The sequence below is a fragment of the Halichondria panicea genome, chromosome 11, assembly GCF_963675165.1.
Source record: "Halichondria panicea chromosome 11, odHalPani1.1, whole genome shotgun sequence".
NCBI classification, from domain to species: Eukaryota; Metazoa; Porifera; class Demospongiae; order Suberitida; family Halichondriidae; genus Halichondria; species Halichondria panicea.
Genome location: NC_087387.1, coordinates 1,164,308 through 1,185,273, shown reverse-complemented (window position 1 = coordinate 1,185,273; position 20,966 = coordinate 1,164,308). Strand labels below are relative to the sequence as shown.

At 43.0% G+C, this 20,966-nt stretch overlaps 5 protein-coding genes and 1 pseudogene across 5 annotated transcripts in view; 5 read left to right on the top strand and 1 right to left on the bottom strand.

Moving 5' to 3' along the window:
• Positions 1-43: 43 nt before the first annotated feature.
• LOC135343590 (uncharacterized) lies at positions 44-1,277 on the bottom strand. The gene is made up of 2 exons (XM_064540565.1): positions 1,048-1,277; positions 44-969 (listed from the first exon to the last, which is right to left on the bottom strand). Exons 1-2 carry the CDS (start codon positions 1,076-1,078, stop codon positions 44-46), a joined length of 957 nt encoding a protein of 318 aa, XP_064396635.1. The 5' UTR covers positions 1,079-1,277.
• LOC135343591 (DNA replication licensing factor MCM6-like) lies at positions 1,255-9,018 on the top strand (annotated as a pseudogene).
• A 591-nt stretch (positions 9,019-9,609) lies between these two features.
• Positions 9,610-13,773, top strand: LOC135343544 (uncharacterized). The gene is made up of 3 exons (XM_064540505.1): positions 9,610-9,755; positions 10,301-10,398; positions 10,610-13,773. Exon 3 carries the CDS (start codon positions 10,616-10,618, stop codon positions 13,652-13,654), a length of 3,039 nt encoding a protein of 1,012 aa, XP_064396575.1. The 5' UTR covers positions 9,610-9,755; positions 10,301-10,398; positions 10,610-10,615; the 3' UTR covers positions 13,655-13,773.
• Positions 13,774-13,922: 149 nt separating this feature from the next.
• On the top strand, positions 13,923-16,761 carry LOC135343554 (E3 ubiquitin-protein ligase TRIM71-like). The gene has a single exon (XM_064540522.1). The coding sequence runs from the start codon at positions 14,496-14,498 to the stop codon at positions 16,695-16,697; it is 2,202 nt and encodes a 733-aa protein (XP_064396592.1). The 5' UTR covers positions 13,923-14,495; the 3' UTR covers positions 16,698-16,761.
• Positions 16,762-16,890: 129 nt separating this feature from the next.
• Positions 16,891-20,966, top strand: part of LOC135343577 (DNA replication licensing factor MCM6-like) — a 36,101-nt gene continuing 32,025 nt past the window's right edge. Inside the window, exons 1-3 of the mRNA XM_064540551.1 lie at positions 16,891-17,553; positions 17,887-18,020; positions 18,357-18,615. Of these exons, the coding sequence (XP_064396621.1) occupies positions 17,926-18,020; positions 18,357-18,615 (354 nt within the window). The 5' untranslated portion in view covers positions 16,891-17,553; positions 17,887-17,925. The remainder of the gene's footprint in view (positions 17,554-17,886; positions 18,021-18,356; positions 18,616-20,966) is intronic.
• On the top strand, positions 18,524-20,622 carry LOC135344281 (maternal DNA replication licensing factor mcm6-like; the record flags this gene model as incomplete). Its single annotated transcript, XM_064541447.1, has 5 exons — positions 18,524-18,760; positions 18,897-19,279; positions 19,495-19,636; positions 19,848-20,111; positions 20,527-20,622. Coding segments are annotated over exons 1-5 (987 nt in total), but the record flags the coding sequence as incomplete, so codon positions are not given.

Below are 20,966 nucleotides of genomic sequence, written 5' to 3'. Positions count from 1 at the left end.
TTAACCATGATTATTAAATGATGTACAGAGTGTATGAAGTTATTTACACGGACTTTCGAAGTGCCCTTTTTTTCTGAAGAGATTTCTTTTGTGCTTGTTTATACAATTCTAGGCAAGATGTTGCAAATGCAAATCCTCGAATAGTTACATACAATGATATGATCTTCCTCAATAAACTTAAGTCTACATCATTCGTTTCAACACCAAGAATACACCACTGGAATAGGACATCTTCATTCTTAAGCAGGGTATCAGTAAGCGTTTTACCTCCTTGTACCGTACTTGCGGTTGCTATGGTCATGTGTTCTCTGATACACTCTTCTATTATCAAAAACAGCATGTAGGTATCATCACTGATATGCCAAAGTCCACCTCTATCAATAAGATCAGTCCAAGCTTCTGTGTCTTGGTCATTCATTTCATCTCCACTTAACTCCATCAGAGCATATATCATATCATCTTTATCAGGAATCGTAGATGATTCAAGACGTTTTCTCAATGTGCGGCATACATATCCTGCAACATATCTCAGAGCATTCTTCTCCTCAAATGTCATCAAACCCGAGTGGCCATTTGAGTTCGTTGTACTGTTCAGAGGGAACTCCTCTTCTATCAGTTGTTTGAAGAGTGTGTTAGTAACAAACTGGACAAAAGAAGCACACGGTTGTTTACCACACTCATGCAGGAAACGACTCCATTCCTCCTTGAAGCTGTCTGATGTGCGCAACTCATGATACAATCCCCACATCTTTTCTCTGTTTAAATGAAGTGATGAGTGAGTGTGCTGGAAACACGACTTCAATTTTGAGTACAATTTGACAGTAAAATCCTCAACCATCACACTATGCTTTGAATCCTCTAACAAAACTAACAACGCAGAAGCTGTGTTGAGGGCAACTGCTGCCTCTGGTGATGAGGCTTTGAATCTACCCTCGGTCAAAACAGCTTTAACAGCTTCCTTAAACCTACCTGCATTTACATGAAAAGGGAAAAAAGTAAATGGAAAGTAATTAGCTAATTCATATAAAACAGTTCAACATCACTTACTCTGAAATGGAGCCGGAGCACTACTTGCCATTGTATAACAGTGCAAATGTACCTGAGCTAGAAAGCCATACTAGAGAGCATACTCGAGCTAGAAAGCCATATAGAAATCAGCTGGAACGCTTTTGAGGAAGTATAAGCATAGTCATCACTTCCCTCTTCAATCTATACTTCCGGCAGACAAGGAGTGTTCGGCACACGTGATTCGTTTCCAATCCCTCTCTCTTCTATCTATGGTATCTGAAGCTGCATCAGTTGCATGGACCCTTTACACAACTACAGAGAGAACAGAGCCACCACTGCTTGCAAGGCTCCACTTAGATGGGCGTGCCCGTCCCCAGTCATAAAAAGGGGGGCCATTAATTTTTATGGCTGGAGACAGGCAAGCCCATCTAGGCTCCACTATCAATCAGATCTCGACAACCTCACTATACTAAAAGTGACAATCTCAATGAGCAAGATGAAGTACCCACTGATGACCAACCAAGCTCTGAAGATCTGAAGATGAACTATTTGACCCCTACATGGCCCAGTCCCTAGTTTGTGAGCTCAACAACCAGGTGATGATGTCTCAAGCATTAGCAGCAGAAGCCACGTTCATTACACAGCAAGCTACATTTGAGGTACAAGATCAGCCCCTCCCTCCAGAGGATGAAGCCAGAGAAATGCAAGACATCCCTGAAAATATGACGACGTTGTATCACAAGACGCCACACAGCAGCAAAATGATGAAGTCATAGTAACGCAAGACAACTCTCAGCAGTATTTGGCCGAATGTATGGTTGGAAAATTGCTGAGTCAGCAGGCCTACTCGCGCTCGCGTGCTTGTGCTGCCGAGACAAGGTTCACAGAGGTCACCAGTAGAGCACATTCAATGGACACCACTATGGACGAACCCTTCACCTAAAGACCCTACAATGGATACACTATTATTGTCCAACACAAGGAGACCAATTGTCAACGATGTCATTGCAAGTACGGAGGCTGAGATGGTATCAGCTGGAAACTCTATGAATCCCCGCCCACTTGTACACGCTGGTACGAGTACAGAGCCACACCCACTGTGAATTGTCTGGATGGACCACATCCCATGGTAACGTTCATGGGTGAAGACGACAATCAGTGTATTATCATGTCCTGAAGTGCACACTCTGCTAATGAGTGGGGGCTTACCCCGTCAGAGTGTCTGAGGTAAAGTAGCGGGTGTAGGATGGATACAGCCTATTAAATACGTGTTATTTATTAACCCCCCCCCCCCCTGAATAGTCTGCACTAAAACTCCCTAAAGTATGCATTATAATTATTTTTTTTATATGTCACGTTGTCAATGTAACATGGGTGTAATAAAAGTCGTATAGTTCCTTCCGTGTTATACTATTTACACGGTCGCGTAGCCTCAAGGCATAATTTGTTAAGGGGTCGTCACGGTATCAAACACATAATTATAGCATGTTGTATCTACTGTGTTGACTTTTAGTGACATATTTATTGAAAACTCTCTTCCCCTATTGTGTGTGTGCGTGTGTGACTGTGTAATGACCCCACTGCAGGTGAACAGTCCTGACCGTATCTGGATACAGCTGGCTGAACCCAGAGCATGACCTGGAGGCGCTATCACTTGCCAGTGACCCAAACACTGTGAGCAGAGGTGAGGTCAGTCAAACTACCTTGGCCTTATCATTTTATTATTCAAGACATTAATATTGTCCCTTTGTAGATAATTTATTGTCCATTAATATAATTATAGTCAGAGTAAAAAAGTAAATTTGGGGACAGTGCATTGTCAACTAGCTAGTGTGCTTAAATGCATCAGAGGTTTCTCTGTATATAAGGTACATGGGTGTGGGAGACAACAGAGTTACATGTTGCTTTGAGTATGTGCATTCATGGATGGCTTTTTATACGGAACATTTTGTAGTTGATGGTTGGACTGTATTGTGCTGTGCTTGTGAGTGTTGGAGGCACTCAAGAGAGAGAAGAGGATGTCTTCTACAGGAGAGCTAGAGTGACAGAGGTCAATCGACCACACTACATTGGACAGGTGAGTGGGTGTGCCTGTTGCTCAATACAGCCAAGTTTTGTAGCAATTATCCTTCAACATCATCTTCCATAGTCTATAAACTGTGTAGCTCTGAATAGAGTGAATTTCTAGGCTAAATATACTTGCTTCTAAAATTACGAATGATATAATACGCCGGGGGAAGCTACATTATAGACAAACGTGATTACCAATCATTTTGATCATTTGCTTGTTATCTCCCCACCTGTGTGTATACAGCCTCAGGCTACACTGGAGCTGATAGATTGTGGCTCAACGATGCACAGTGTGTCACTACGTAACCTCTACAAGCTCCCCCACGGACTGAGAGTGGGCGTGGTCCCTCCCCTAGCCCTCCCCACGGCTATTGACGGCCTCCACTCAACATTCAATCACGGAGAGGAATGGTTCCCACTGGACAAACAGCTACTATAGAAACACCTACGACACAAAATGGTGAATATAGTGTAGCGAAAGGCTTCTGTGAAGTAGCTGCAGTTTAGAAGGAACTTTTTGTGGTTGCACTTAGTCCCCCCACCGTCTGATAATAAGTGCGTATAAGTAGAACTAAAACTGTAGACTTTGTAAATTGTGTATATAGTATGTGTTTTATAGTGTGTGCATTTTGTTCATGCTTGCTTAAATGTGACTACAGGTGTTTGCCAAGGTTACCAGGAAACCATCCGGGCTACAAGTTGGTGTCGTTCACCTCTACTATGATCGTGTTGGCAAGAACAGAGTAACTAACCTGCTCCTCACTAAAGGACTATACCTCAGCTCCACCTCTCTTCTAGCCAAGACCACACCCACACCTTAAACCACCCCCTCACAAGCAGTGACCAATCCCCCACGATCATTACTATTTTGGTTCAGTTACCTCGATCCTAAAGAACAAAACAATCTTATCTTCTCACGACCCTCAAAACAGAAACTATTTGTGCACTGAAGAGACATCATCAATGTCAGCTGCACCAGCTAACTTGTTCAATGGCCTCAAAGTGTCTACTTGTGAGAAATAATTATTATGATGAAGTGCATGTCTACGTATATACAATAATTAGGGGGGGGGGGGTTGTAGTTGAACATTTTTCAACAGCCATAACTTTTATACCGTTGATCCAATTTTCTGATATTCTGAAAGCTTAGAAAGAGACCTTTCAAATGATGTGTTTCAATCCAAAACTTCTTCGGAGCCTAAATTTGACATTTTTCGGCCTCGGACCATGGGCTTAATCCATGGTATCACCAAATTGGCAAATACTTTTATCTCTCAAATACGAAGTTTGATGACACCATTTGAAAGGTCTTTTTCTAAGCTTTTAGAAAATCAGAAAATTTTTGACATTGGATCTACAGAATTCAAGTTATAGCAGCTGAAAGAGTCCCCGAACCATTGATTAAATTGTGGAGGGGGAACATCTTTCAACAGCCATTAACTTGAATACCGTTCATCCAATGTCAAAAATATTCTAATTTTCTGAAAGCTTAGAAAGAGACCTTTCAAATGATGTGTTTCAATCCAAAACTTCTTTGGAGCCTAAATTTGACATTTTTCGGCCTCGGACCATATCCATGGTATCGCCAAATTGGCAAATACTTTTATCTCTCAAATACGAAGTTTGATGACACCATTTGAAAGGTCTTTTTCTGAGCTTTCAGAAAATCATAAAATTTTTGACATTGGATCCACAGAATTCAAGTTATAGCAGCTGAAAGAGTCCCCGAACCATTGATTAAATTGTGGAGGGGGAACATCTTTCAACAGCCATTAACTTGAGTACCGTTCATCCAATGTCAAAAATATTCTAATTTTCTGAAAGCTTAGAAAGAGACCTTTCAAATGATGTGTTTCAATCCAAAACTTCTTCGGATGACACATGGACTGTTTGTTGTGTGTCATCACGTACACACCGTTACTATCCCTTGCACTACTCACTGTACAGGAGAGTGGAGGAGTTCAGTCATCGTGCAGTGTACACTAGTGGCAAGGCCTCGACAGCAGCTGGACTCACAGCTGCCGTGGTCAAGGACGAGGAGAGTCACGAGTTTGTTATAGAGGCTGGCGCTCTCATGCTCGCTGACAATGTGAGCTAACTCTCATCATTATTATACTTGCTTGTACACATCCATAAAGTTGTATATATAATTATAGCTAGGCTTACATGTACAGCCTGTACCAGGCCTGTACTTTTTCGGCCGTTTCCTAATTTGTGTAATGTACATGTATTTGTAGAGGTGGGAGCTTATTAATTAGTACGTACTTTGGAATATTTCTGTAATGTTTTGGCTATTGTAGGTAATGTACAGTGTGTACTAAATGCCCAACCCCCTGCAGGGAGTTTGTTGTATTGACGAGTTTGACAAGATGGACCTCAAAGACCAAGTAGCCATTCATGAAGCCATGGAGCAACAGACCATCTCAATCACCAAGGCTGGTGTCAAGGCAACTTTCAATGCTCGTACATCCATCCTAGCTGCGGCTAATCCGATTGGTGGTCGCTATGACCGGTCAAAATCACTCAAGATGAACATCCAGCTCACTGCCCCATCATGTCGCGCTTTGACCTCTTCTTTATCATAGTGGGCGAATGTAACGAGGTGTGTGTACCAATTGACCTCAAATGTACCCTAGCTGCAACTGTGCAACGAAAAGCAAAATCATAATTAACCCAAGTATGGAACTAAAACTTTTTTCTGGCTATCTAATTGAATTATGGTTTTGTTGTCTACACTGGTATGTCAATGTGTATGACAGGTGCACTGTTAGTGGTGGTTTAGTGGGTGAGTGCTCTAATATCTGCATGAAGACTGTAGACTAGCTGTCTTTATTCCATTTTTTTGCCATTTGGGGTTCAATACTGAGCATGTGCAGTTTTTCTGTTCCACTCTACTGTCCCTTTTCTGCCATTCCACTGCCCATGATTATTATTATAGTGTAGCAATAGCTGCATTTGTATTTTTGAGTGTGATACCTTGACCTAGTGTGTTGATTGATGCTCCCCCTCCTCCACAGGTGACTGACTATGCCATCGCTAGGCGTATTGTGGACCTCCACAGTCACAAGACAGAGGCAGAGGAGCGTGTCTATTCCCTCGTGAGTGGTGTGGACAGGGGGAGGGTTGTAGTTACGGCCTGAATAATATACCAGCCTTTTTGCTTGAATAAGTTATGGTAAATTTGAAGTTCTTCGTTACAATTATCGTAAAAAACCGCGGAGATACGTGGTTTTTAGATGGTGTACTATATTAGCTAGTATAGGTAATTGATCAGTTGCAAATCAATACGTCATTGTACCACTGTGACCCCGCCCCCTTCAGGAGGAGATCCAACGCTATGTATTGTTTGCTCGTCAGTTCAAGCCTCGTATCAGCCCCACCTCTGGTGAGTACATGGTGGAGCAGTACAAGAAGTTACGGCAGAGAGACTGCTCGGGCGTGGCTCGGTCGTCATGGAGAATCACCGTGAGACAGTTGGAGAGTTTGATACGACTCGCGGAGGCCATGGCCAGGATCCACTGCTCTGATGAGGTGTGTGGAGTGTGAGAGGTGTGAAGAGTGAGGGTGTGTGTGGGTGGATTTTGTAGGTGTGTGTACAGAATACAACTTATGATTTGTTGGATATTATATTATGATGGTCATCAGGTTCATTATATGACTATACATGCCTCAGGTACAACCTAAGCATGTGAAGGAAGGCTTTCGTTTGCTCAATAAGTCCATTATTCGTGTGGAGACTCCTGACATCAACTTTGACGAGGATGAACAGATCATCAATGGTGGGTGGTGTCATTATACTGTGGCTCTTAGCATCAAGTAATAATTATTCCCTTGAGAAAATAAATTCTGGCTGATATTAAATGTGCTTAACAATTACTTTTAGACCAAAGGCTAGTAATAAATGGGGTGTTTCGCTAACAAACTTACTTGAGTGTCCATGCATAACTATTTATAAATTTCTAGCATTTTCATAACTTTACACACATGTGCATTACTGTAGGCAATGATGAGGACTGCATGACCAATGGTGAGAATGGTGTCAATGGCGAGAATGGAGTGAACGGCCACACTCCAATAGACCAATCAGATCCATCCACCCAACCGCCAGTGAAAACCAAGAAGATACGAGTTACATATGAAAAATATCGTATCATCTCCAACCTGCTCATCCTGCACATGCGTCAGAGCGAGGAGGCAGACAAAGGTGCAGCTGTCAGTAGTAAACCCCTCTATAGCGGACACCTTTGGGGAACAATTAAGTGTGGGCCCTTGTTGACTGAGGGTTTGTTTAGTACACAAGCTGTTTATTTGGCGTGGCCTTTATATCTGGGTTAGCCTTTCTTTATGAGTGGCCATTAAAAGGCTGTAGTGTTGATTGCTGTATGCACACTGATCACTTCAGCTACATTATGTTTGTTTGTAACTATATATACTACGACTTGGCTTTGATTTGTACCCACTGATTGTGACAGTTTGAAATACATGCTTTGGTGTGATAGGGGTATTGATGCTACATCACGTACACTCCTCCCCCCTCCAGATTCTAGCGGAGTTCGTGAAGGTGACCTAGTGAACTGGTACCTGAAGGAGGTGGCGGATGACATAGAGAATGTGGAGGAGCTGACGGAGAAGAAGCTCCTCGTGGAGAAGGTCATCGAGAGACTTGTGCAACATGTGAGTCAATCATGAGTGCACGTGCAGTTAGCCTCGTCTCCATGGGCCGATTTGTCTCTAATGTAAAGCTAGGTGGAAAGTTTTACAAAAAAGTACATGCATGGTCCTCGTAGCATTTGTACATGATTCTTTTCGCAGTTTGTTCGAGATTTTGTGTATATACTATTATATCCCGTTGCTACGTTGTTGCCAAGTGCAATATGAAGCATATTGCACTGACCACAAAGTCATATTGCACTGACTGCAAAACGCCCCTCTGGCAATTAGACAGACAATTAAATTAAAATTAAATTAATACGCATGAGTATCAAAGTATGTCCAGCCATGCAGGAATGAATGTTCAGCACTGCTGGAGTTTCTTCTTGCAACCATGCAGGTTTTAAAATTGTCCAAGATTCATTTTGTGGAAGATTCTGTGTTCCTAGATCGACCTAGTCCTCGACATCGTGATGCATGTCAATTCTGCTTCACCGTAGCACTAGAAGTGGCTCTTTTTGCTGGGGGCATGAGCTGTTTTGCAGCAGTGTAGAAGCGAGCTTTCTTGGCTTGGTTATGAGGCCGAGCGTAGACCAGCAGCTAATACCATGTATTTACTGAGTAGTGGGGTGGGGCTGTTTCTTTGCAGCAGTAAGTGGGGCGGGGCTGTTTTGCAGCACCAGAAGTGGGGTGGGGCTGTTTTGCAGATTTCAGTTGAAACTCCAACAATTTTGTGTCAAGCCATTCGTCGGTCATGCCAATCTTATACGCTGCAGATACTGGCGTCTAGAAGAGAGAAGAGATGGAGCTGTGTCTAGAGTTGTCTCTGTCTTTTTTTGTGCTGTTTATATTGTGTTACTAAGACAGTGTTATGTTGCTATGCCCTCGGGATATAAACTAGTTATAACACGTGCACTCGGGCTGCATGGCATATATTGCACTCAGCCCTCGGGGCTGGCGCCCTCGTGCTTCAGTGCAATATATTCCATACATCCCTCGTGCCCGTGTTATAACTATAACGTAGTGTATTGGTTGTACGTATTGCATGCTGATTAAAACGATATTTTTGTGCTTAATTAGAATTGCGTTTTTTGTATGTAGGACCACATTCTGTTGCCATTGGTGATGGGGGAGGAGTCAGACGAAGATCCATTCCTGGTGGTTCATCCAAACTACGTCGTTGAGACATGAACACATCGAACATTATTTTGTTCAACGACTTATAAACTTGGCAAACATTTTTACCAGTTATATACATGTACATGTATTGAACACATACTTATAATTATGCATTCCTCAATATTTGTGTACCTAGTATGCTGATAATTATAATTTTAAATTGAAAGATACCAAGACAGCTTTTAATAGAAACATCCCTAGCCTCCTACAAGGCCTCCATCTTCAGTGCGGCCTGGGATCAAGGCATCTCATGCCCAGTGCTCAGGGAGATATCTATGTTGCTACCATAGAATTGTTGTACATACATGTACATGTACTTTCATATTGAAGAAAGTGTGGGCCAGTGTTGAAACAAAAAAGTGGGCGTATCTGGTCAGATTTATAACATTGTGTAATGGGCGTAGCATGTACCAGTACAAGGTACATGCAAAACAAAGGCTTGTGTATTTGTTGAAATTAAAGGATCTAGGAAGTTCTTATAAATAGTAGGTAAGTTTTTTCGGGGACCCGTTTTTTCAACTAGCTGCAGAGGTCTAGCTTAGCTTGACCTAATTGATCACTTAGCAGGGGCGGATCCAGGGGTGATTTTGAGGGGCTGAAGCCCCCCCCTTTTGAAAAAACTACCATGTGTTGTAGTCTGACTCTACAACAATTTTGCCACCAATTATGCATCTGTAGACTCACTTGAAATCACTTGAGAGTAGGCATTCCGGAAGTAAAATTTTTTCGAAATATTTTTATCCGCATAATTAGAACACAGTTCGTGGCACAAAGTTGTAGAGGACTTAAAGTGTTGTTGAAGGACCTCAAAACGCTTTCTGGGGTTATCAAAGGTGCTGATTAACGAGGTAAGCTTTGTTTCTTCCCTTAGTGAACGCTTTTACCTGATGTTTATATGAAACTGTGGAGATATTCTGAATGCAAAAGAATGGTACTCTATCTTTCTGAAAGAAACACATATACATAATTAAACCATCATTAGATACATAGCCTGGCATGCCTAAATCATTCTGGGAGTGTACATATTTGACGCTAGACAATAAAAGGTCTGTTTACATAGTGACTATTTGTTTAGATAGGTTCTAATTTCCGATATCAAGGATCTGCACCCGTCCCACATAACTGTAGAAGACTCAAGTGTAGTTTAAATACCTCAAAACGCTTTCTGAGCTTATCAAAGGTGCTGATTAACGAGGTAAACTTGATTTTTTTCCCTCGGTGGGTATATGATACTGGAGATATTCTGGTAAATTTTGGTACTCATTCTTTTTACATGCATGTAGTTAAACATACATGTAGCCTGACAGTGTTATGCTTATGTCATTCTGGGAGTGTACATGTTTGACGCTAGACAATAAAAGTTCTGTTTACATAGTGACTATTTGTTATATAGGCACTAATGTCCGATGTCTAAGGTCTGTACCTGTGGCACAAGACTGTATATAGACGACTCAAGTGTTGTTTAAATTATCAAGGGTGCTGATCAACAAGGTAAGCTTGATTTTTTCCCCTTGGTGAATGTTTTCACTAGGTTTTTATATGACACTGGATTTATTCTGTGTGCAAAATTGTACATAGTTAAACCATCATTAGGTACATGTATACACATAGCCTGTTATGCTTAAGTCATTCTGGGAATGTACACTGTATATACAGCTACACAATTAAAGGTCTGTTTACATGTGACTATTTGTTTATATAGGCACCAATGTCTGATTTCAAGGATCTGTACCCCACCCTGACGTCTGTGGGGCTAACGTCTGAGCGTCTCTTGGCAGTAGCAGATGATTCTGACCAAGGATCAGATATTGAAGCTCTCAATGTGCCTGCATCACATATAACAAACCAGTTTGTTTTGGAGCTGTATAACTTCATGAACAGAAATTCGCCCTGCACTTTCTATGTGCTGTGGTGTTGGATGTCATCCTTGTTTTCAGCCAAACGCGAGCAAGAAGAATTTCCTACCATCAAATCGATTCGGCAAAGTGTGCTTCGCTTGTCTGCAAAGTTTATGAACCTAAAGAAAATGCCATCCTCCAGTGACAAGGTCACCATGATTGCTGAGTTTAAGGCTCACTTATACTCCTTACCTCGGGTCTTTGTTTCACAAGGCAAAGTTGTTGTTTCCACTGATACTGGTGGTGAGGGCAGTAGTTGCTCATCATGTGCAGAAATGAAGAATGTTGTAAAACAATCAAGACAGAAAATGTACGCTGCTCGAAGGAATGGACAAAAGCGAACTAAAAGGAGAGATGATACTATTAAGGATCAGGCCCAAGAACTCAAGAAAGACAAGAAAGCTATAGACATGCTCCAGAAACAGGCCACTAAGAGTGCCAAACAAGTGACTTCACTCAAGGCAAAGGTTGATCGACTGAGACACCGGGCTTCCTATTGGAAATCAAAGTTCTCAGAAATCAGTGGAGGTGAAAACTGTGAGGAACTGGATGAACTAGAACGAGAGTACGGACAGAAACAGAATCTACTTGTAGAAGAAGTCAGGAAGCTTGAATATGACAATGCTGAACTAAAGGACAAAGTTGATGAAGTGATGTCAGACAATATTGTCACATTCGAAGGGGGGAAATACACCAATGATGTCCGTGCTTGTTGTTATGAATTGCTTTCGCTTAATGTTGGTGTCAACAATGTCCGGTCAGTGATTGAGAGTGTACTGACAAATCTAGTGCACAAGAAAGCTGACCGTCTACCCAAAAGAACTGCAGTCTGCCAGATGATGCTCGAGTGCTTGACAGTCGCTCAAGCACAACTAGGTGAACAACTGGGCTCTGAAGATGGTGAGCACTACACACTACAAACTGATGGTACGACCAAGCATGGCCACCATTTTTCCACATTTGATCTGGCCACTTCAGAAGAAACATACACTCTAGGGCTGCGACACGTGTTTTCAGGGTCAGCACAGACAACATTGGATACTTTCCGAGAGATTCTTGATGACTTAGATGTTGTGAGACAGGAAATTGGGCAGTCGAGCGTGTCATCAAAGATAGTATATAAGTTGAAGAACACCATGTCTGATCGACATGCTGCCGAAAAGCTCTTCTCTACTCTGTTATCTGATTACCGAGCTAGTATCCTACCTGACATTGTGGACAATTGGGACGATATGACTAGTGGGGAACAAGAACAACTTACCCGGATGAATAACTTTTTTTGTGGGTTACATTTTCTGATCGCCTTAGCAGACTCAGCAGAAGAGACACTAAAGGTATGGGAGGCTGCAAACAGTGAGGAAGAAAGCACCCCAAATTCGAGGAGCTCAGGAACACAAAGGCTCATACGGACAGCATGCAAAGCATTCCACCACCGCGGGTCTGAACAGTCTGGTTGCTCCACTCATTTCAGAACCTTCTTACGACAGAATGGAATAGCAAGGCTACCACTAGCTTCCTTTATTGGCAATAGGTTTAACATTCTATTCTATGATGCTGCAGGAGTGTTCTTCTTGAAGTCACACATGACAGAATATTTGTTGAAATACCATGGGGCAAATCTCAACCTACTCCTGCAAGCTGTTCTGAAAGACCTCAAGTCACCACTTCATATCGCAGGGTGCAAAGCTTTGGGAATAATTGACAAGTTGGTTAGTGGTCCTTTTTGGCGCTACTTGCAGACCTCTACATTGTCAATCCTGAAAATGGGTGAAGTCTATACCAAGATGAGAGACAGGATGCAAAAGTGGAGTGACGACGCTCAGTGTGTTTTAGACAACGAAGCCATTTTGTTCCCAGAGACCACATCGTTTCAGGACGAAGTGATGGATGCATTGTACGCTGAGACAGAGAATGATGCACTAGTTCAGGAGTTGCTTCAATTGTTATTTAAGAGCTTTGCCCTAACAATGGAACGACTAATGCCTGACCACTTACCTGGAGGTGAATTCCATGCTGTATCAGATCCTGTCATTGTGGCACAGACATCATCAGTACCTTTGAGTAATGTAATGCCAGAGCGGGATTTTGCCCTTCTCGACAGGTTCATGGGTCAAAAACCAAACGCTACTTACATTGCACTGGAGTCTATGATCTTATTCTCCCAGAACAAGACATCTGCTTGGCTCAGACAGAAGAGTGAGGAAGAAAAAGAGAGACTTCTGAATGCTGCTCGTAAACTCTCCAAAGTCCACAAACAAAATTTTCGGAAACGGACTGACGAAATCAAAGCAAAAAGGTTGGAATTGCTTCTGCAAAGAGAACGTGAGCTGTCAAAGAAACATGAGAAGGAGCTAAAGGACAAGGAAGAGCTAACTCTAAAGATACAAACTTATGGCCTTTGGACCAGCAGTAGTGAGGTACAGCTACAGTTGAGTAAGATGAAGACAAAGAAATCAAAATTAGAAGGTGTGAAAGCCCAGATCAACTTTCGCCGGAAAGTGCTCAGTCAGCAAAATGAAAAGCACCTGTTCCAATTTTCTCATGATCGTCGGCCCTTGACAGTTCAAGAACTGTGTAGCAACCTGTCTAAGTTGCTTCTTCCCGTACCAACACATGCACAGTCAAGAGTACCTGAACACAGTGATCTTGTGAGAGACCCCGAACTACTTTTGTATAGGCGAGTCAAACATCTGTTCACCGTTGATGGCACTGATGTTTGGTACAGTGGAACTGTGATTTCCTATGATGCTGTGTCTAAGCAATTTAAAGTAGCATACGACAATGAAGAAGAAACATTCTCTTTTCCTCTGCTAGATGATTTACTTTGTGGTGACTTAAAGATTTTATAATGCATAGTCATGTCTATTGTCATTTTTTATTCTGTTTCTTTTGTCATTTTTATAATCTATATTTCTGTGTCTTTTGTCATTCTTATGATATAATCTGATTCTCCTGTCTTTATTCTCTATGTGTGTCAAATTTGATGTTATAAAACTCAATACAACCTTAGAAATATGTCTTTAACTAAAGCCTACAGTTGGAATTCAATTGGAATGTGCGGTTTGTGCCATTTCCTGTGTTCTAATTTAAGGAAATTGTGGAGAAATTTTACAACACTTATAGTGTGCTAATCAAGCTCTAACTCTGCAACAGTTGAACCAATCGCTACTTGTCATATATCATTTTGATCAGAAAAGACTGTAGAATAAGCTAGTGAGCAAAGCTATTGCATGCAGTGTAGTTTGAATTTCCTGCGAAATCACTATTGAGAGATGCTAGACAACAGCTACTAGGAGTATAAAGGATCTAGGGTAGCTACCTGGACGTACCTAGCTAGCTAGCTGTACGTACGTACGTACATCTGACCAGTACAGTATCACCATAGTATTAAAAGTAAGTGCAGAGGTCAACGTATTCTACTCATTAATATGAAAGTTCAAAGGTCAAATCTTGCAAAAAAATTCGCTTCCGGCGAGGCTGCCCTCTTACGGGGCTTCACCCTTTTCTAGCTAGCCCCCCCCTTTTGTTTTTCCTGGATCCGCCCCTGCTTAGTGCAAAATATTATTCACAGATTCAACATTCTTGTATACTCAATTTCTAGGGAAGTTGCTATTTAATTTTTTATATTAGAATATAGTTTCATGCTTTTATAAATGTTGTACAAATGCATTCCCCAGATCTTAACTAACGATGGCCGAAGGACCTGATCCAGTTGTTGCTGATCTCGAGCAAGAAGTGACCTGTGGCATCTGTCATGACCGCTACCAGGAGCCAAAGCTGCTCCCTTGTTGTCACTACTACTGCAAGCAATGCATCCTCACACTCTCCAGTCGCTACCGACCCAACCAGCCGTTCCCCTGCCCCGACTGTCGTGAGCCCACTCTATTGCCAGACAACAACCCAGACAGACTGACCACTGCGTTCTTTATCAACCGGATGAAAGCACTCCACTCGAGGATGGAGAAAGCCCATGGCAAGTTGGAGACCACTTGTGAAATGTGCTCTGGGGGAAAGGCCACTGCATTCTGCCGACAGTGTGTCAATTTCATCTGTGAGGATTGTGTAAGACCTCATCAACGTATGAAAGTGTTTGCTACACATATCGTCTCCACTCTGGACGAGCTCAAACAAGGCGGAGTCAAAGAACTAACATTCGAAAACCCACCACCCCCAAAATGCAAAGATCACGAAGAGCCAAAAAAGATTTTCTGTTTCGATTGCAACAAGCTTATCTGTCGAGACTGTATCGTTATTGAACACGCTGGACACAATTACGAATTTGTAAAGAAAGCCGCCCCCGCAACTCGCAAAAAGCTGACGGAGCACCTCTCCCCACTCAAGAACCTACTGCCTGATCTGAGCACCGCTGTGAATCAAGTGAAAGGAACTAAACAGAAGATCCAGGCCCAGAAAGAACTGACAGAGAGACAAGTGAATGCCAAGTTCCAGGAGCTACACGATATTCTCGATCGATGCAAGGTCCATGTTTTACGAGAATCTTCTGCTTTGGCTGATTCAAAGATGGAGAAGCTGACAGTTCAAGAGAAGGGTCTGGACCTGTCCCTGGGCACTGCTCAGAGTTTGATTGACTTTGTAGAGCGTACACTGGAGAATGCAAGTGATGAAGAACTGATTACGATGCAAGAGCAGGTGGTGAGTCGAATCGATGCCGAGGTGTTGAAGCGAGGGAAGGAAGCAGCCAATCCTGATCCAGTGGAGAAAGATGATTTTGGAGTCGAAGTGTTTGTTTGTGAGGATCTCAAGAAGTTGTGTGAGAACAATGTGAGAGTGTATGATGGTAAAGTGGATCCAGCAAAGTGCACTGTGGAAGGAGATGGAGCTAGAACTGCTGAAATCGATAAACCTAACAATTTTTCGATTCTTGTGGAATGTAATACACAATTAAAGCATCCTACAATACAAGTGGCTCTAAAATCGCTAGTTGATCAATCCTCTCAACAGCTACAAGCAGTGCCTGTGAGGGGTGGAGTGTACAGCGTTGAGTACACCCCTAGGATACGTGGTCGACACCACCTCCTGATCTCAGTAGACGACCAGCCCATCCCAGGAAGCCCCTTCTCTGTGTTCGTCAAAATACCCCCCACCAAGCTGGACAAACCTGTGAGGGTGATGAGAGGAATCAACATCCCTCGATATATGGCATTCAATTCGTCAGAAGAACTGATTGTAACTGACTTTGAGGGTGATGTTTTGGTGTTTGACAAGAAAGGAAAACAAATTCGAAGCATCAGCAAATCAAAGCACGGGTTTGGCGGTATCTCTGGCGTGGCAGTAGACAAGGAGGACAACATCTATGTCTCTGACTGGAGCAAACACTGTGTGTACAAGTTCAACAAAAGAGGAGATCTGCTGAAGAGGTTTGGGACGATTGGAAGTGGTCCAAAGGAACTCAACTGCCCTCGAGGGATAGCAGTCGCTGGTGATCAAGTGTTTGTGTGCGATCGGAGTAATCACAGAGTCCAAGTGTTGACGACAGAGCTGGAGCCAGTCAAGCAGATTGGTTCATACGGAACTGGTAATGAGCATTTTAACGGACCAGAGGATGTTGCTGTGGACAATGAACAAATGATGTATGTCACTGACTGTTATAATCATCGTGTTCAAGTGCTCACTATGGATGGTCGGTTTATTCGCTCGATTGGAAAGAAAGGAAATGGACAAGGAGAACTGTCTTCCCCTTGTGGTGTGTGTGTCACTGGTTTTGTTTATGTTGCTGATTCTAACAAGCGTGTGTCAGTGTTCACTAAAGACGGTCAGTTTGTCACATCATTTGGTAATGCTCATATCACTAATCTTTATCTTTATGGAGTAGCTGTGGACAGTGATGGTTTTGTTTATGTGCACAGTCATGAATCTGTTGTTATATTTTAGTTATTATTTGTGTGTGTGGGCAGTAGCAATCTGTGTTTTATGATAATTTACTTTTGATTGAGAAGCAGTTAGTTCTACTGATGATCTTTACCTGCCTGCTGCCTATTTTGGGAAAGATCGTTTGTGATTGTGTTATGAGGATCTTTACCATCTTATTACAAGTGAAAATGGACAAGTACCTAGCACACTCTGTATCTGAAGCTGCATCAGTTGCATGGACCCATTATACAACTACAGAGAGAGCAGGGCCACTGCTTGCAAGACTCCACTATCAATCAGATCTCAATAACCTCACTAAAAGTGACAATCTCAATGAACAAGATGAAGTACCGGTACCCACTGATGACCAACCAAGCTCTGAAGATGGACAATTTGACCTCTACACGGCCCAGTCCCTAGTTTGTGAGCTCAACAAACAGGTGATGATGTTTCAAGCATTAGCAGCAGAAGCCACGTTCATTACACAGCAAGCTACATTTGAGGTACAAGAGCAGCCCCTCCCCGGCCCCCCCAGATGATGAAGCCAGAGAAATGCAAGACATCCCTGAAAATATTACGATAGAAACCGTTGTATCACAAGACACCACATGGCAGCAAAGTGATGAAGTCATAGCAACGCAAGACAACTCTGCAGTATTTGGCCGAAGTATTTTTTGAGTGATAATGTGTCAACTTATTCACCCACAGGGTTCGTGAACTCTCAACGTCCAAGGTGGGTACTCTGCTACGCATCAGTGGGCAAGTGGTACGGACGCACCCTGTCCATCCCGAGCTGACCAATGGGACGTTTCTCTGTCTCGAGTGTCAGAAGGTCATCTCTGATGTTGAGCAGCAGTTCAAGTTCACACAACCAACAGTGAGTGCTTCACATCATTAATATAATATCTTAGTAAAGTCTAGTAAAGTCGATTATGTGTGTGGGTGCGTGTGTGTGAGCAGAACTCAATTAAATGTCCCCTGTCGACGCAGAAGATTTTAATTGTAGCCATGGCAGTTTCAAGTGTCCTATACGTATAGTCGTACAGCAAGTATGCTATCTTGAGCTGTTAATTACACTAAAAAAGCCACACCCTCTCATAACCATCCCCAGAGGCCACACCCTCTCATACACCATCCCCAGAAGCCACACCCTCTCATACACCATCCCCAGAGGCCACACCCTCTCATACACCTGTGTTCATTTCCCCAGGTGTGTAAGAATCCTAACTGTCAGAACAGAAGACGGTTCATGCTTGATGTCAAAGCCTCGCGGTTTGTTGACTTCCAGAAAGTGCGTATCCAGGAGACACAGCAGGAGCTGCCACGAGGCTCCATCCCCCGAAGGTGAGGAGGGGGAGGGGTCTCTATGCTCATTATATTGTATTGCTGATGTTAAATTATTAATGTGAGCATCAGTTGAGCTACCGTTTTATGCCTTTAGTTAGTGTATGCATCTACATGCAGTGTATACACAGTGTATACATGTAGTAGGCGGCTGTCGTGTAAACACATGTGTGATGAGATGTCTGCGGTCTTAGAATATAGTGTAGCACATGTTGAAGTAGAGTGAGCATGTGTAAGTTCATTAGACTCCACCATTTACTGCACATTCAACTTGTTAACAGGAGTGCCGCTCCTGGTGTTACTCATTCATAATTATAACCTACTTCGTACACACAGTCTTGAGATTATTCTGCGAGCTGAAGCTGTAGAGATGGTGCAGGCTGGAGACAAGTGTGACTTCATCGGGACGCTCGTTGTCGTCCCTGACGTCTCACAGCTGCGTACAGAGGGAGTGAGGGCGGAGACATCGACTCGTATGCGTGATGGGGAGGGGTACGATAGGGACGGAGTGAGAGGACTCAAGGCTCTCGGTGTAAGAGACCTCACTTATCGACTGGCGTTTCTAGCATGTGCTGTACAACAGACACAGCCCGGGGTGAGTATAATTATGTACCTCCATTTATTCCTCCAGCCTAATCATGTATAACCAAACCCCACAGTTCTTAATTCTAGCTGTTTTCTTGAGTGTCTATAGACGAAGCAGGACCACGCCTCCTGTACACGTTGCGTTAGACAATGGGGTGACGAGTATAGAGTACATATATAATCTGATTTCCTGTATACATTTAGAGGGTACTTTTAGAGGGTTTAACGTTGTTTTGGTTGTTGCATCTACATGCATGTATCTACAATTACTGCATTCAATTTGTCCTCCAGTTTAGTGGCCGTGACCTGACAGGGGAGGATCAAACAGCAGAGAGTATTCGTAAGCAGATGACCGATGCCGAGTGGTCACGTATCTACGAGATGAGTCAGGATAAAAATCTTTACCAGAACCTCATCAACTCACTTTTTTTCATCAGATCTAAATTGAATTTGATACGATGTATTTCACCTACGTATCTTCATCCCCAGTCAGCCGCCATTACTGATCTTCATTGTACGTTCTCCCCTTCAGGCAACGATGAGGTGAAGCGAGGTGTTCTACTGATGCTGTTCGGTGGTGTTCCTAAGACAACTATGGAGGGGACTCATCTCCGTGGGGACATCAACGTGTGCATCGTGGGGGACCCGTCCTGTGGCAAGAGCCAGTTCCTCAAGTGAGTGTATTTTGTTATTTGTGTTGAGGTTGACTTTCATAATGTTGTCATAACTTCACTGAAATTCAAAATTTCGTATACCATTGGATTCCTTGTTAAAAAGCGCTTCTATCTGTATGCTGTAGAGCTGATAAGCTCCAACCAGCTAGAAGTACACTTCAGTTTGTGTCATCACGTACACACCGTTACTATCCCTTGCACTACTCACTGTGTAGGAGAGTGGAGGAGTTCAGTCCTCGTGCAGTGTACACTAGTGGCAAGGCCTCGACAGCAGCTGGACTCACAGCTGCCGTGGTCAAGGATGAGGAGAGTCACGAGTTTGTTATAGAGGCTGGCGCTCTCATGCTCGCTGACAATGTGAGCTAACTCTCATTATACTTGCTTGTATATACCAGGCCTGTACTTTATCAGCCATGTCTTACCATGAATTTGTGTAATGTACATGTACTTGTATAAGTGGTAGCTTATCAATCAGTTTTATTCTAGCACGTTCTTTGGTATTTCCGTAATGTTTTGGCTGCTAACATCTAAACTATTGTAGGTAATGTACAGTGTATACTAAATGCAGGGAGTTTGTTGTATTGACGAGTTTGACAAGATGGACCTCAAAGACCAAGTAGCCATTCATGAAGCCATGGAGCAACAGACCATCTCAATCACCAAGGCTGGTGTCAAGGCAACCCTCAATGCTCGTACATCCATCCTAGCTGCGGCTAATCCGATTGGTGGTCGCTATGACCGGTCAAAATCACTCAAGATGAACATTCAGCTCACTGCCCCCATTATGTCGCGCTTTGACCTCTTCTTCATCATAGTGGACGAGTGTAACGAGGTGTGTACCAATTGACCTCTAATGTACCCTAGCTGCAATTGTGCAACGAAAAGCAAAATCATAATTAACCCAAGTATGAACTAAAACTTTTTTCTGGCTATCTAATTTAATTATGGTTTTGTTGTCTACACTGGTATGTCAATGTGTACGACAGGTGCACTGTTAGTGGTGGTTTAGTGGTGAGTGCTCTAATATCTGCATGAAGACGACACGCTTTAAATGTAAATTAAGCGCTGTAGAATAGCTCTCTTTTTCCATTTTTTAGCCATTTGGGGGTCAATACTGCACATATTTTTCTGTTCCATTCTACTGTCCCTTCCACTGCCCATGATATAGTGTAGCAATAGCTGTATTTGTATTTGTGAGTGTGACACCTTGACCTAGTGTGTTGATTGATGCTCCCCCTCCTCCACAGGTGACTGACTATGCCATCGCTAGGCGTATTGTGGACCTCCACAGTCACAAGACAGAGGCAGTGGAGCGTGTCTATTCCCTCGTGAGTGGTGCGGAGGGGGTTGGCCTGAATAATATACCAGCCATTTTACTTGAATAAGTTATGGATGTTTTTTTAATTGGAAGTTGTTCGTTACAATTATCAAAAACAGCGGGATACATGGTTTTTAGATGGTGTACTATATTAGCTAGTATAGGTAATTAATCAGTTGCAAATCAATACGTCATTGTACCACTGTGACCCCGCCCCCTTCAGGAGGAGATCCAACGCTACGTATTGTTTGCCCGTCAGTTCAAGCCTCGTATCAGCCCCACCTCTGGTGAGTACATGGTGGAGCAATACAAGAAACTACGGCAGAGAGACTGCTCGGGCGTGGCTCGGTCGTCATGGAGAATCACCGT

Excerpts from the sequence above, each read along its gene's own strand:
- LOC135343590 (XM_064540565.1), bottom strand. The coding sequence starts at position 1,078 with ATGGCAAGTAGTGCTCCGGCTCCATTTCAGA. Across the intron at positions 970-1,047 it reads TGCTCCGGCTCCATTTCAGA|GTAGGTTTAAGGAAGCTGTT; the intron begins GTAAGTGATGTT and ends ATGTAAATGCAG.
- LOC135343544 (XM_064540505.1), top strand. The coding sequence starts at position 10,616 with ATGTCTGATTTCAAGGATCTGTACCCCACCCTGACGTCTGTGGGGCTA.
- LOC135343554 (XM_064540522.1), top strand. The coding sequence starts at position 14,496 with ATGGCCGAAGGACCTGATCCAGTTGTTGCTGATCTCGAGCAAGAAGTG.